Source organism: Mesocricetus auratus, unplaced genomic scaffold, assembly GCF_017639785.1.
Source record: "Mesocricetus auratus isolate SY011 unplaced genomic scaffold, BCM_Maur_2.0 Super-Scaffold_4256, whole genome shotgun sequence".
NCBI lineage: Eukaryota > Metazoa > Chordata > Mammalia > Rodentia > Cricetidae > Mesocricetus > Mesocricetus auratus.
Window position 1 is genome coordinate 97,770,573 of NW_024429182.1, and position 14,586 is coordinate 97,785,158.

Consider the following 14,586-nt stretch of genomic DNA (forward strand, 5'->3'; position numbering starts at 1 on the left):
TTCTGTGTCGCTCTAGCTGTGCTGGAACTCACTCTATAGACCAGAGTGTCTTCAAACTCAGGATCCACTTGCCTCTGCCAGCATTAAAGGCATGTGCCACCACATTCAGCTAAAGTTTAAGATTAAAACCAGCAATGGGCTAGATGTAGTTAGAAGTTCTGCTTGCAAGGTTATGCCCCACCCCAACCTAAGACAAAAGTTTTGCTCTGTAACCCATGCCAACCTTGAACTCACAATCCTACTGCCTCAGGTTTTCAAGTGCTGCATTTACATGTATGCATCATTGTTGTCAGCCAAAGTCATTCCTTACCTAACAGCAATACAATCTCATCAAGTTAACACCACAGAGTATAGATGATATAACTTATTCACAAACCTAGGCTATAAAGGCTGTGTGTGGCATAGTCTACTCCCTGCTGGAGTCATATCAACACAACACCACAGGCTTAAACACAAAAGAACAGTATGACCAAGAGACATAGTAACCACATGTATAAATTCTGGCTGGTCTAGCATTTTATAAGTTTTTTGGCTAAGCAGAACTACATTTTAAAATAACAGTAAATAAAACAGCAATTACTATTGCCATCATGTACATAATTGTATGCCTCTACTTTTATTTGACTGAAAACACAACAGATTATACTAACATTGCTACAGACAAGAGACATTTTGTGCTATTACCCAATATTATTTTTTATTTTAGTTCAGCTGTAACTGCATGAGACCTTGTTTGACATATGGTCCATCACTGACCAAAATATCACATCTGGTGCATGACTGGGGATACTATTGCTACCCCAGTAAGGGCTGTCTCCCAAGTTGCACCCCACTTTTCACACCCTTGGAAAGATGTCGGATTTCCTGTTTCTCCCCCAACATCTGTTCTTGCTATTAATTAATTATTTATTTTTTTGGTTTTACGAGACAGGGTTTCTCTGTATTATTTTGGAGGCTGTCGGTCCAGCCTGGCCTCGAACTCACAGAGATCCGCCTGCCTCTGCCTCCCAAGTGCTGGGATTAGAGGCGTGCACCACCACCGCCCGGCTCATTTACTTATTTTACTTCAAGTTGCATTTTATAGCTCTAGAAAGGGAAAAGCATATGCATACTCAGCACACTGGCAGGAATGGGAAACCAAGTCAATAGTTGTTTTCTTGTGTTTTATTTATATATATATTTGGCAGCAAAATTGTGTTTAAAAAAAATCTAGACTGTGAACACACTTTACTGCTTCAGCTGAAGAACCCCAAGCTAAATAAAAAGAGCAATATGAAAAGCAGCATACTGGTTACTTTCAAGAATAACATAAAAAGAACCAAATTCAACAGTGTAGGAAGACAATCACCCCCCTTTTCAGAAATCACAATTCCTTCAAATAAAGAATGTGAACCATCTGCCATATTGAATTGATATTTATTTCAGGACATGCCATGTCAAAATAAAACAAAAGAGTCAATCCTTGCTTTTAACAATAATATGTATTATAAAAGCACTTTACAACTCCATCCCATCTTTGAGTATAAGTTATAGGGTATGTGGGCTAATGATTATCTGAAAGTATTTCTCTATTCAGATCCATAATCCAAGTGCTCTCCAAGTATTACAAGGTGACAGTAAGTGAGAGGAGGAGAAGAGGAGGAGAGGGGAGTGGGGGGTTTTCCCAGTTAAGGATTGTGTTGCAATGAGGAGGTGAGGAAGTGTGAAGTTACTTTTGTTGTCTTTTCATCGTTACACTGTGTTAAGTAATGCTTACAACATAAACTCAGCAGGCTTCTTCTGAGCTAGAACTCACAATGTTTTCCTGCAAACAATGTATTTACAAATGTGTTTATTAACTTACACAGCAATCTCACAATAACTAGTAAAGATTAAAAGGGTGCACTCCTAGTGTAACTGTTTGCAACGCTTCAAGGGAAATACATATTGCCATGGTGATGAAGCTCTAAATAACAAAACACCTAAAAATTCAAAGTTAAAAAAAAGGCAAAGAAATAAATATCACCAAAGAAAGATTAATTGTAGCTTAAATACAAAACTAAATTGCTAGTTAACTTATTTATATAGATCTAATAAAAAGCAAAAACAGCTTGAAAGACCCAACATTTAAAAAATGCTAAAAAATAAGGCATAAATCTGCATTATAGTAATTTTTATTTCCATTCTCTCCTTTCCCTCTTAATGACTCTGATCTGCCTCTAGGGGCTTGCAAGGAAATTATTTCCATATTCAAATTTGACCTCAGAAGTCCAGAGCAGAGGGGTATTTGCTATTCTGAGAGGGTTCTTTTGTTGGCAAACTTTAGATATCATTATTTCTACTGGATACAGCAGTTTTCCTCATGTTGTCCATTTCTATTTTTCTGCTGATTCTTAAAGGAAACTGATTTTTGCAATGCCTTGTCTTCATAGCATTTTTTTTTTAAGAAAAGAAACCCAAGTGAATCTATTGCTTTAAAGGTGTTGATTTCTTTAAAGACACTATTTTGACAATTCAAAAATTTGGGGAGAACTGTTTGAATTTTTATAAATTCTCCATGATGAAATAAATATTGAAAAACAGTTCTGACATACTTGGCTACTCTTCTTTCCCAGAGTCTAGTAAAAGCTCATGTGAAAGGGTCACTTGCTCTGGTCAGAAATATGTTTTATGCTCCTTTACCTGGAAGCACTCAGTAAATTCATTAGGACTCATTTTGAAGACACAACAGAACCCTTTCCTCATTCAAACACTGTCCATCATAACAGCAATAGCTGAGTTCAGCCCTCAAAGAAGGTCTAAGTAGTTTTTATCAGTGCTGGGGAATCATTTTGGACATTGTCGCTCATGGCCTGGAGCTAATGGTATCTGTAAAACTAAGGATAATTCCAAAGGGCTTGGTCAGACTGCTATTTGCCACCTCTTGTTTGTTTGGGGGAAGAGTATGAACAGGGAAAGGAAAAGGAAGAGGCAAGAAAAGCTGGGAGATAGAAAGAAGGTAGGCAAATGCAGCTGTGAACACACTGCTCCTTAACAAGCCACATTCACACTGCTGAGATTTTCATCATTTTAAAGTACATCATCATAACATTAAAAAGGGAAAAAATGTTAAGAAAATGTAATCCTCAAAGTTATCACGAATATGCTGAATTGTTTGGCTTTTAAAAAATATAAATAATGAAGACACTGACTTTTTTGTGCTTGTGAAGCTAATAGATCATCTCCACGAAACAGGCAGCAATGATGAATTGCAATACGTTATTACTGAAGGGAAAAGGTTCAAGCCAATATTCACACTGCAGTCAATGAAAGAATATGGGGGCCAAAGCAGTGAGCTTCTGTGAAGGGCTGAAGATGCCAGGGAAAGATTAGCAGGAACAGCCTCCTTCACTGACTGGTTGCTCCTGAGGCTTTTCCAGTTTTATGTCAATCACTGAAATAAAAGTTAAGGAGTCTGTTACAGAAAAGTACAGTTCTAACTCGGCTGAACTCTGACATCTCTGGCAAGCTCCTTATATTTGACTTCAGAAACTATTCAATCATTATTTTCTAGGTATATGTATCTTTCAATGAAATATGAGTCCTATTCATGGGAATCTATTCTAAGAAAATTATTCTATATGAACAAGAAAACTATATTAGGATGAAATTCCTGAAAGAATTACATATAGTAAGAATAATTCAAATAAGGGGAAAATTTATAGTGTTACTCTAACTCAGTAGGATTTAAAACATTTGGAAATGAGAATCACAGAGTGTCATGAAGTCTTCAGCTTAATAAACTTGTCTTCATGTAAAAACATCCAATCAAAACTCTTAGAAATAATTGATCATTAGATGTGCAACATCATGGGACTGGGAGTCTTCAGTCATTTTATTACTAAAAAGCAAGTGAGGAAGCCTGAAGATAGGTTTCAGCAGCTAAGGGTGCTTAACTGCTCTTCAGAGGATCTGAGTTCAGTTCTGAGCACTCACACTGGGTGCCTCACAGCTATCTGTAACCCCAGCTTCAAGGGATCTGATAATTCTTCTGGCTTTTGTGGGCATTTAAGCAATCTTAAAAAAAAAAAAAGCAAGAGGGATGGAGCTGCAGCTCAGTTGGCAGAATGCCTGCTTTGCAGTCAGGAAACCCTGGTAAAACCCCCAGTACCACATGAAAATATAGTTAGCCAGTATATGCCTATAATCTTTCTGACACTGAAGGGTCAGAAAGTTTAGAGCTGAAATCAAGACTGTCTCAAGACAAAAAAAAAAAACCAAAAAACAAACAAACAAACAAACAAAAAGAACAAAAAAAAACAAGCAACCCCCCAACAAACAAAACAACAACAAATCCATGAAAACAAAACAAAAAAGAAACTAAATAATCCCTAACCCACCACATCCCCACAGAACAGAAAAAAAGAGCAAGTGCACAACTAACAAAATCTGAATTACAGTAAGAAGTCAAATTCATCTGGATAACCACGCCCAATTAGCTACAGAAATTCTCTGAGGTTCTGTAAATTCTCTGAGGCACCTAAGAAACCAATTTCTACATTCAAGGTAAACAGCCAACCAATTGTAACAGCTAATCTTGATTGGCAACTTGACCAATTCCTTAACATCCAGGAGATAAGTGAGTGTCTGAGAAGTTTCCAGAGAGGTGTGAGGTGTAAAGACCTATACCAGATATGGATGACATCATTTCACAGGTTGGGGTCCTAGGCTAAATAAAAAGGAAAAAAGAGCAGAATACCAGCACTGCCCTCTGCTTGCTGACTGCAGACCATGCCCAGTTACCTCCCAATCTTGAGTGACGCTGTTGCTGTATCTGCCCCCACATGATTGGCAGTATCTTAACAGTGAGGCAAACGAATCCTCCATCCTTACCTGCTTTTGTCAGATGGTTTGTCCCAGCAACAAGCAAACAATAAGCCTTTCAATTATGGCTCCAAAGTGTAGTAGTAATAAAAAAATTTGTCTTTTTTGAGAAAGAGGCTCTCTACATAGACCTGGTTATCCTGGAATTCACTGTGTAGACCAGGCTGGCATCGAACTCACAGAGACCTGTCTGCCTCTGCTTCCCAAGTGCTGGGGGGTAAAGGCGTGCGCCACCACACCTGGGTAGACAGTAAACTTTCCTTATGAAACAAAAAGGATACTGTCTTCTCTGCTTCTGTCTTGTGTGCTTTCCATTCCAGGTAAAGCTGCAGCAACACGTCGGAAAAGCTGGAGAAGAGAAGGTATTAAGATGATGACCATAAAGGGCAAGTAGAGGACATAGCTTTTAGGTTACTCTTCACTTACATGACTACATTAAGAGGGCAAATTAACACCTTCAAGATATCTGATAGTAAGGGTTTATTACTGTCATCTCACAGCTACTATACAGTGATAAAAAAATCAGTTATCAAAAAAGAAATATATATATATATATCCAACATTAGCACATCAAAATGTAAACTGTTTAATAAATCTGACACAATACATAGTAACACAGTTACAGGACAAGGGAAACCATGCTCTGGACATATACCAGATCTGCAGGACAAGGAGAAGTCATAGTAAATGTAGGAATGTGAGGACCCTATTTTATTCCCATCTCACTATTTTTTTTGAGACAGGGTTTCTCTGTGTATAATAGCTCTGGTTGTCCTCAAACTCACAGAGATCTGCCTGCCTCTGCCTCCTGAGTGCTGGGATTACAGGTGTGTCCCACCACCGCCCAGTCCCATTCCAATTTTTAACCCCAACCCCAAATTAATCTAATATGTAATCCTTATCCTTACCCACCCCATGCCTCTCTCAATCTTACTAACTAATCTCCTGATCTTAGTAACTAAAATTGACGACTATGCCGATAAACTACCTGTAGTTGTTTATCCTCAACTATAAACTGGATAGTATAACTTCTGCACAGTGGTGAAATCAAACATTTATAGTTTCTCTCTAAGTCAATATCCTAACTCAGGGAACAACAAAGCACTTATACTAGGCACCCTGAGCTTCTAGACCACATATTAAATTCTAACATATCCAAATCCCATATGAATATTTCAAGTACTTCAACTGAAAGAATATAGAAAACAAACAAACCCATTTGTAAAACCCCTAATGCAATAAAGCTACAAAAACATAACTCTTCCAAAAAATTATTAACCCTCCAGTAATGGCATCTAGTGAAATCAGATGAAATCCCAGTGAACTTAATGTAAAGACCTATGTTCAACATACAAACAGGTAGACAAAATAGGAAAGGTGGTAGATGATATAAAAGAGGCATTCAACAAAACTACTGAAGAAAAGCCTATCTGAAATGCTAGAAAAGTAGAGTAAAAGTCAAATAAAAAGCTTCGTGGAAAGTCTCAGTAATAGAATGGATCAAAGAGAAAGGACAGATTATCTGAGCTTGAAGAAAACAGCAATAGAAACCCTAGATTACACACAAACTCATGGAGATCAAACAATACAACCGAACAATGAATGGGTCCCTGAAGAATTCAAACAATAATTTAAAAAACATTCCTAGAATTAAATGAAAACATAACATAAGAAACCACTGAGATACAATGAATGTGGTTCTAAGACGGAAATTTATAGCTCGAAATGCCCACATTAAGAAAATCATCTTAAGGCTCCAGAAAAAAAACAAGACGCCAAACAACTCTGATCAGTAGAGGGAAAGAAATCACTAAGATCAGGGACTAATAATAAACACAAAGAATCAACAAAACAAAGAGTTGGCTTTTTGAAAAGATAAGTAAGACAAGACAATTCTTTAGTCAAACTGACCAACAAGAAGACCCACACTCATAAAATTAGACATGAAAAGGGTGTCACTACAACAAATGACAATGAAACTCAAAAAACATATATTCCACTACAGTGGAAGAGCTTAAAGAAATGAATAAATTCCTAGAGGCATATATTCTCTCTCCACCCCCCATTTCCCTGTCCCTCCAGTTCAAGAATCAGATGTAAGTAAGTGCTCAGCTACTGCTCTAGTACCATGCCTGCCTGCTGCCATGTTCCTCTGTCATGATCATCATGGACTCACCCTCTCTAACTGTAAGCAAGCCCCCAAATAGATACTTTCTTTTTCTTTTTTTCCAAAACAGGGTTTCTCTGTGTAGGCTTGGCTGTCCTGGAACTCAAAGATCCATCTGCCTCTTCCTACTGAGGGCTGGGATTAAAGGCATGGGCCACCACACATAGATTACACATGCAGCTCTGAGTTCTGTTCACAAAATCTTTTTGCAGTGGGCAGTGGCTACAGTGGCTAATACAAAGACTACTAACTGGTCAACTGCTGAGAATAAGCATGTGGGTGCTCACTAACTCACCTCCAACCCCAAGGATCAGTGAACATCGCAGAAAAGGGGTTGAAGGAATGTAAGTGCTGAAAAATGGGAGGAATGCTGTGAAATGGTGCCTTCTTGATGTGATATGGCCTTTGCATTCATGAACTAACTAACATCAGCTGTGGTTACCTAGACTTGCACAAGTACAAGCCAGTCAACATCTCAGCATGGGTTGGGGAGGAGCTAAAAAGGCCCTACTCTTAGCTGAGGAGCTATTTCCATTGATGGTTGCTGGGGACAGAAATCTATCCCTCCACCCCAACTTTGGTTACATTGCCATGCCTCTGCCTCCAGAGTGCTGGGATTAAAGGCATGTACCACCATTGCCCAGCTTCCTTTTGTAAAATTTAAATACCATCAGTTTATTTAAAAAAATAGTAATAAGAATGTACTTTTTTTTTTGGTTTTACGAGACAGGGTTTCTCCGTATTGTTTTGGAGGCTGTCGGTCCAGCCCGGCCTGGAACTCACAGAGATCCGCCTGCCTCTGCCCTGTCCCCGTGTCCGTCCCCCCCCCTCCCGGCTGGGATTAAAGGCGCATGTGCCACCACTGCCCGGCATAAGAATGTACTTTCATAGCAAGCAAATAGTAGTTTTCATGTCTAAGTCTTGTCAACCAAATTCTGAAACAAGGAAAATCTACATTTAAGACAATGAAGCAGGGATCCAGTGAGACTATGGGAAGTTCATAACTTTATACTCAGAAGTATTGCCATCACAATGAATTTGTTATTCTGTGAAAAATCTTAACAGTTTGGTAAATACCTTTTCTTTTTACAAAAAAGGGGAAGTGCTGTGGGAATTCATTCTGCCAATAGTTTTGGGGAACCAGTCTTGGGGCATGGTTTCTATGTGTGGATGTGATCTCTTAGAAGAAAGAGGAGTCTCTGGCTCTCTTGTATGGTAGTTAGAGATCTGATCGCAACTTTCACTGACCCCAGGCTAAAACGGAAGACCCCAGTGGCTCTCTATCTTACTGTTATTTGTAAGTATTCCCCAGTAACTACTTGATATCCTTTTATTTGGTCTCTCATGGACTCATCCTCACTTAAATTACTTTTTTCTCACTCTATGAATTCTAGTTGCTGTTGCTAAGTGAAATAAAACTTTGCACTAAAGATTAGCTTGCAATTATTTCACATTTTCTTAATTTAGGAACAAACATTCATACTCAAAGAAAACTTACCTGCTTTACATTGTATCCTGCTTTTGCACTGGTTTCAATAAACATAACGTTCAGCTCTTTGGCTTTCCTTTCACCCTCCTCAATTGACACTTGCCTATAGAGAAAAATTTTAGTGACAAATCCTTATTTATTTATTTGTTTGTTTTTTTGAGACAGTTTCTCTTTGTAGTCCTGGTTGTCCTGTACTCCCTCTGTATACTAGGTTGGTCTAAAACTCGAACTCGCAGAGACTTGCCTGCCTTTACCTCCCAAGTACTAGGATCAAAGGTGTTTGTCACCAAATCTGGCAACAAATTCTTATTTTTGAAAGATGAAATCATAAGATTATAAACAAAGATTCTATTGGTGTTGGTTATATAAACAGTCATTAATTTGAAAACTTAACTGTAGCATGTAAATGTTGTACATGTCTGTGTTTGTGTGTATATTTATATCCCCCCCCCAACCTCGACTGGGAATTGAACCTAGTCTTAAACATGCTAGATAAGAGCTCTACCAATGAGCATATACAGCTTAATGACTTTTCTTTCTTTCTTTTAAGTATATTTCATGTGTACAGTATGTCTATTTACCATATGCATAATTAGTGCTTACAAAGAATTTCAGAAGAGGGCATTGGAGCCCTTGGAGCTATAGCTACAGATAGTTGTGGGTCCTGGGAATTGAACAGCCAGTACTATTCTGGAAAGAGCAGCCAGTACTCTTAACCTCTTAAAGACTTAAAAAGAAAAAAAAAAAAAGACGGTGTAAGGCCAGCACTCAGGATGGAGGCAAAGGCAGGGAGATCTGGCATTTGAGATCAGCCTGAACTACAGAGTGAGTTCCAGGACAGCCAAAGTTACATGGAGAAACCCTGTCTCGAAAACAACAACAAAAAACCAGACAGACAGGGTCTCTCGTAACCCAGCATGACCTTGAACTTCTGATCCACTTGTCTCAGCCTCCCAAGTATAGAATTATATGAACATGCTGCCATAACATTATACAGCACCTCTGACAGAACCCTGAGCTTTGTGCATGTTTTAGTCAAGTCCCCTACAAACTTAAGTACACTGTCAGCCCCAACTTAATCTGTGTGTTATGTATATATGTGAGAGCAGGTGCTCATGACTGGATCTGGTGTGACAATAACGTATGCTTCCCTATTGTTCTCTGTCAGTCCCTTGAACAGGGTCTCTCTCACTACAAGGCTGGCAGTCCCAGCAATCCTCTTGTGTCTTTGTGCCCCCAGCATTAGTTGTAACAACAAGGCATGGCCACACCTGGCTTTTTAAGTGCTAAGAATCTGAACTCAGGTCCTCATTCTTGTACAGTGAGTGCTTTTTAAAAATTAATTTTACAACCCAACCACAGCCTCCCCTCCCTCCTCTTCTCTCACCAATCCACCCTTCTTCTGTTAAGAATATAAACTGTGCCAGGTGATGGTGGCTCACACTTTTAATCTCAGCACTCAGAAGCAGGTGGATATTTTTAAGTTTGAGGCCAGCCTGGTGGTCTACAAGAGAAAGTTCTGGGACAGCCAAAACTACACAGAGAAACCCTGTCTCAAAAACAAACAATTTATTAAAAATTATACTACTAAATCTATTTCTGCTACTGGGCAAAAGGAGGCTTAACATTTCCACAACTCTTTACACATAGATTACACTGCCATATTTTAGTTAATAGCACAAGTTGATCACCTGAATTTCAATATCCAACTCATGAATGAGTAAGGAATAAATAGTAAAAGCGCCACTAATTACACAGTGTGGTCAAGACTAAAGCAGAAAGAATATGCAAAAGACTACTTACAAATGCTGAAAGCCATTCACATGGTTTCTACAGTGCATGTTAATGTACTTTGCATCTTGTGACTTGAATGAGCTTTGCTCATTTGACTAAGGTGTTACAATCAAGTCATTCACACTCAGTTAGCTAAGCCTGGTACAACCATATAATCAAAAACTCCAAACACTGAATTATAATCAAATTACACGACTGTTTATAAGAAGACAAGTATGTGTATCTAATTATTATGAACACTACATTTTAAAGGTGTTTCTTGATGTAGTCTGCCCTTTAATAAAACATTGCTCCACTTATTAAACTTTAAAGAATGGAAAATATTGTCTGGCTTCATGTGTAACAATTCTGTAAAAGAGCTGTTTATGGGCTTAGACAAAACAAATGCAATTTATTTATACTTGTATTTCAGATACATCCCTAAAAAGGGGGGAGGGCATAAAATGACACATCTTTTCAAAAACAATTTTTAGTAAACAAACATGCTGCTTAAACATAGAAACCAAGCATTCAGTTATCTCATACCTCTTATCAGCAAGATCTGTTTTATTTCCTACTAGCATGATGATGACATCACTTCCTCTTTCTGTTCTGACATCATCAATCCATTTTGTAGTTTGCTGGAATGAGTTAACATCTGGCATTGAGAGTGGACAGAGGGATTAGTGTTACTGAAAATGCCACCCCCGGTGAAGGACAACACTTCCCACAAACACCCTAAAAGAGGGAAAGGGGGAATAGCACATTAAGACCCCATTTTTAATGTGCCTACAACGTAACTCCATTTTATCTGATTACAACTGTCAGTGATCTAAATGAGTCTGAAGAAGAAAAAAATATTCAAAGTTCATTTTAGAGAAAAGCTTTTTTGACAATAATCAAACTATTGTAAAGTAATACGAAATTTAAAACCAAAAGCTTTCTGACATCTAAAGACAGCTACAGCAGATAATATGGTGTTACATTGCCACAATGCTTTTTTTGATCACTTAAACTAATATATACCAAACATGACAAAGAAAGCATTTCAAAAGTATGTCAGCCAGAAGTCCCAACACATCCAGAAAATTCATAAAGGCTTTCAACACCACTGTGCTTGCATTGCTTACTTAGTTTGTGATCACTTTAACCAGATTTTAAAAAATCCTTTCTTCTACCTCTATCTGCCTCTTCCTGGGATAAAAGGTGTATGCCTCGGAGCTTGGCTCCTGCATTTATTTTGTATTTGACTCTATGTGAAGTGACCTTAAGTTCATTAGTTTGATGTATCAGGTTCACTTCTTTTTTTTTTTTTTTTTTGGTTTTTCGAGACAGGGTTTCTCTGTATTGTTTTGGAGGCTGTCCTGTAACTCGTTCTGTAGACCAGGCTGGCCTCAAACTCACAGAGATCCGCCTGCCTCTGCCTCCCGAGTGCTGGGATTAAAGGCGTACGCCACCAACACCTGGCTTTCAGGTTCACTTCTAACTGAATTCATTCTTTGTAAGTATTGGATTCTAGTTAGAATACTTCAATATGCTTTTTAGCAGCTAAAGTAAGAAATTTCCTAGTGTTTTAACCACATTCCTGGACTTGGAAGAAAACTATGACAAGCTTTGGTTAAAGTAAACACAAACACTTTTAAAGCTACAAAACCGGCCAATGCATTATAATGAACATTATTTAAAAACAAAACAAAACAAAAAACAAGTAGCAAACTAAAGTAAAGCTTCAAGAGAAGAAAGACTGCATACAGCACATACCCAAAAAAGTAAAAAAAAAAAAAAAAAAAAAAAAAAAGAAAGAAAGAAAGAAAGAAAAATAAATCAAGGAATATAATCTTTTGCCACTATAATTATTGTTTGGTAACTATGACTTTTGAGTGAATACACAAAAATTTCTAGTAATATAACTAGCTCAAATCAGCTGCTTAGGCATGGTATTTTTATACAAGTCCAAAATGCTGTATAACCTTGTTTTTCCTATAAATTATGGGTCAGTCTATGGAATGATGTTAAATATTGCCTTACATGTGTAATAAAATAATTTACAAAGATAATTTCAATCAGAGAGTAGTCACCATGCTCCATGGAAAATTTATAGTCACTTAAAGACCAAAAGGTATTAAGGTCTTGAAGAAAATAAAAAATACTGTTTCATTTTCCATTTAAATTTTTTCTTGGAGAGAAATGAAAGTGTAATTTGTTAGCAACAAAGAAAACCAGTCACAGTATCCACATACTCAAACAAAAATGACTAACAGAAAAATACACATTGTGCTTCTCTGTTTTCCTCTATGTTAAGAGAATGACTGGAAGGGGTAAGCAGAGAAAACACTAGCTGGCGGGAACTTTTAAAGCCTCAAAAAAAAAAAAAGCCATATAGAATCTGGAATACTTGGCAAGAGACTTAAATACAGATTATCTTTGAAATCTGAGCTAAATTAATGAATGCTATTCCTTTATCTATAATTATGGGATAGCTTATGGATAAGAGGCTATTATAGAAGCCTTGAAAAAGATTCACAAATAGACCCAAAAGACAATTTCTGAAGATGGAAACCCTGGCACAGAGACATAAAGCATATTGGTACAAACAAGGAGGCAAGTATTTCTGACTTGGCTGTGATACAGTTTGGTATGATAAAACATTTTACATGCCAGTAAGGAAAACAAGCACAAGACAAAACATGCATGCAGCTAAGCTAAAGGTTGAAAGAAGATTAGAAATGCATAATCCCCCCACTCACTTGTGATATCATAAACAACAACTGCCACAGTGGAGTCACGAATGTAGCTAGGAATCAAGCTCCTGAACCGCTCTTGACCTGCAGTGTCCCATAATTGCAATCGCACCTAACAACAAAATCAGTCAAACAAGCAAGAAAAGTAAGAAAGGTCAACCCATTGCAGTATACCTACTTGTGATATCGTAAACTACTACGGCTGCAGCAGAGTCACGGATGTAACTGGGAATGAGGCTACGGAAACGTTCCTGACCCGCAGTATCCCACAGCTGCAGCCTGATCTGTGGGATGGGAAAAAATAAATAAAACCAAAAAACAAACAAATAACAAAAAACAAAACCCCCCAAAAATAAACAAAAAACTAAAAAAAACCTAATACTTAAAAAATAGGAATGAGGGGCTGGAAAGATGGCTCAGAGGTTAAGAGCACTGACTTCTCTTCCCAAGGTCCTGAGTTCAATTCCCAGCAACCACATGGTGGCTCACAACCATCTGTAATTAGATCTGGTGCCCTCTTCTGACAATCAGGCAGAACACTGTATACATAATAAATAAATAAATCTTTAAAAAAAAAGGGAATGATTTTTGTAACATGAGTGGTAGACAACTCATGTAGAGGTTTAATACAGAAGAATGAAAACAACATAAAACTCATTTCTGGAAAGTGAGAAGTATTATGAAGTTGCATGTTCTGAAGGCATAATTACTGAAAATGCTTTGTGAAAGATTTCACAGAACCAGAAACATGGTTTCCCCCATCCTTCCCCTGTAACTTTGAATCCCAGTATCTTATCTTCCAAATGATAAAACGTAGACTCTTGTGCTGGGTGGTAGTGGCATATGCCTTGAATCCCAGAACTTGGGAGGTAGAGGCAGGTGGATCTCTGTGAGTTGGAGGCCAGTCTGGTCTACAAATAGAGTTCCAGGCCAGGCACCAAAGCTACTGAGAAACCCTGTCAAAAAGCAAAAGCAAAAAAAAAAAAAAAAAAAAAAGCAGACTGTTGATGTTCAAATACTGAGCATAAAAGAGAGAATGAAAGTAAATGTTAATGAAAACCTCAAACTATCAGATCAGATAACAAAGTAAGTAATGTTTCTCTGAGAGCCTATTTCCTGGGTCTATGACTATTGTGTGTATGCTTCTTCTATACATTTCTGCTCCAAACATTGTGGATGGGGGGGAGAATTTCTGCAATCTTACATAAAAGCTTCTTTACTTTCTTCTGCCACATTCACATTATAGAAAATCCTAAAAATAAGTTTTCTTACCCATACAAAGCAGTTTCCAAGCTCTCAAGTTTTAAGAAAAGCTGTATTACATAAGAAAACATCCAAGAGAAAAAAAAATCAAACTTCAGAAATAAGAAAAAAAAAACATTAGAGATAATGCAATATTTTGGGTGCATTAAGTTATTCACTGTTTAAGCTGATGATAGGGAGTCTCTTCAAGGAGGAGTAGGTCAAAATATAATTTTTTTAAAATAAGGATTGGTGGTTTTTCTTTTTAAGAGTTATTTATTTATTATGTATACAGTGTTCTGCCTGCATGAATGCCTGCATTCCAGTAGAGG

The 14,586-nt window shown here is 37.6% G+C and overlaps 1 protein-coding gene across 2 annotated transcripts in view; it reads right to left on the reverse strand.

The window, feature by feature from the left end:
• Positions 1–1,397: 1,397 nt before the first annotated feature.
• The window catches only part of Rab6a (RAB6A, member RAS oncogene family), a 38,250-nt gene continuing 25,061 nt past the window's right edge, over positions 1,398–14,586 (reverse strand). Inside the window, exons 4-8 of one of the 2 annotated variants that reach the window (XM_040757972.1) lie at positions 13,191–13,296; positions 10,818–10,929; positions 8,508–8,601; positions 5,124–5,190; positions 1,398–3,412 (exon numbers count right to left, since the gene is read on the reverse strand). In XM_040757972.1, coding sequence (XP_040613906.1) covers positions 3,348–3,412; positions 5,124–5,190; positions 8,508–8,601; positions 10,818–10,929; positions 13,191–13,296 — 444 coding nt within the window. In that variant the 3' untranslated portion in view covers positions 1,398–3,347. Of the gene's footprint in view, positions 3,413–5,123; positions 5,191–8,507; positions 8,602–10,817; positions 10,930–13,018; positions 13,125–13,190; positions 13,297–14,586 lie in introns of both variants that reach the window. The other variant, XM_040757963.1, reaches the window with a different exon arrangement.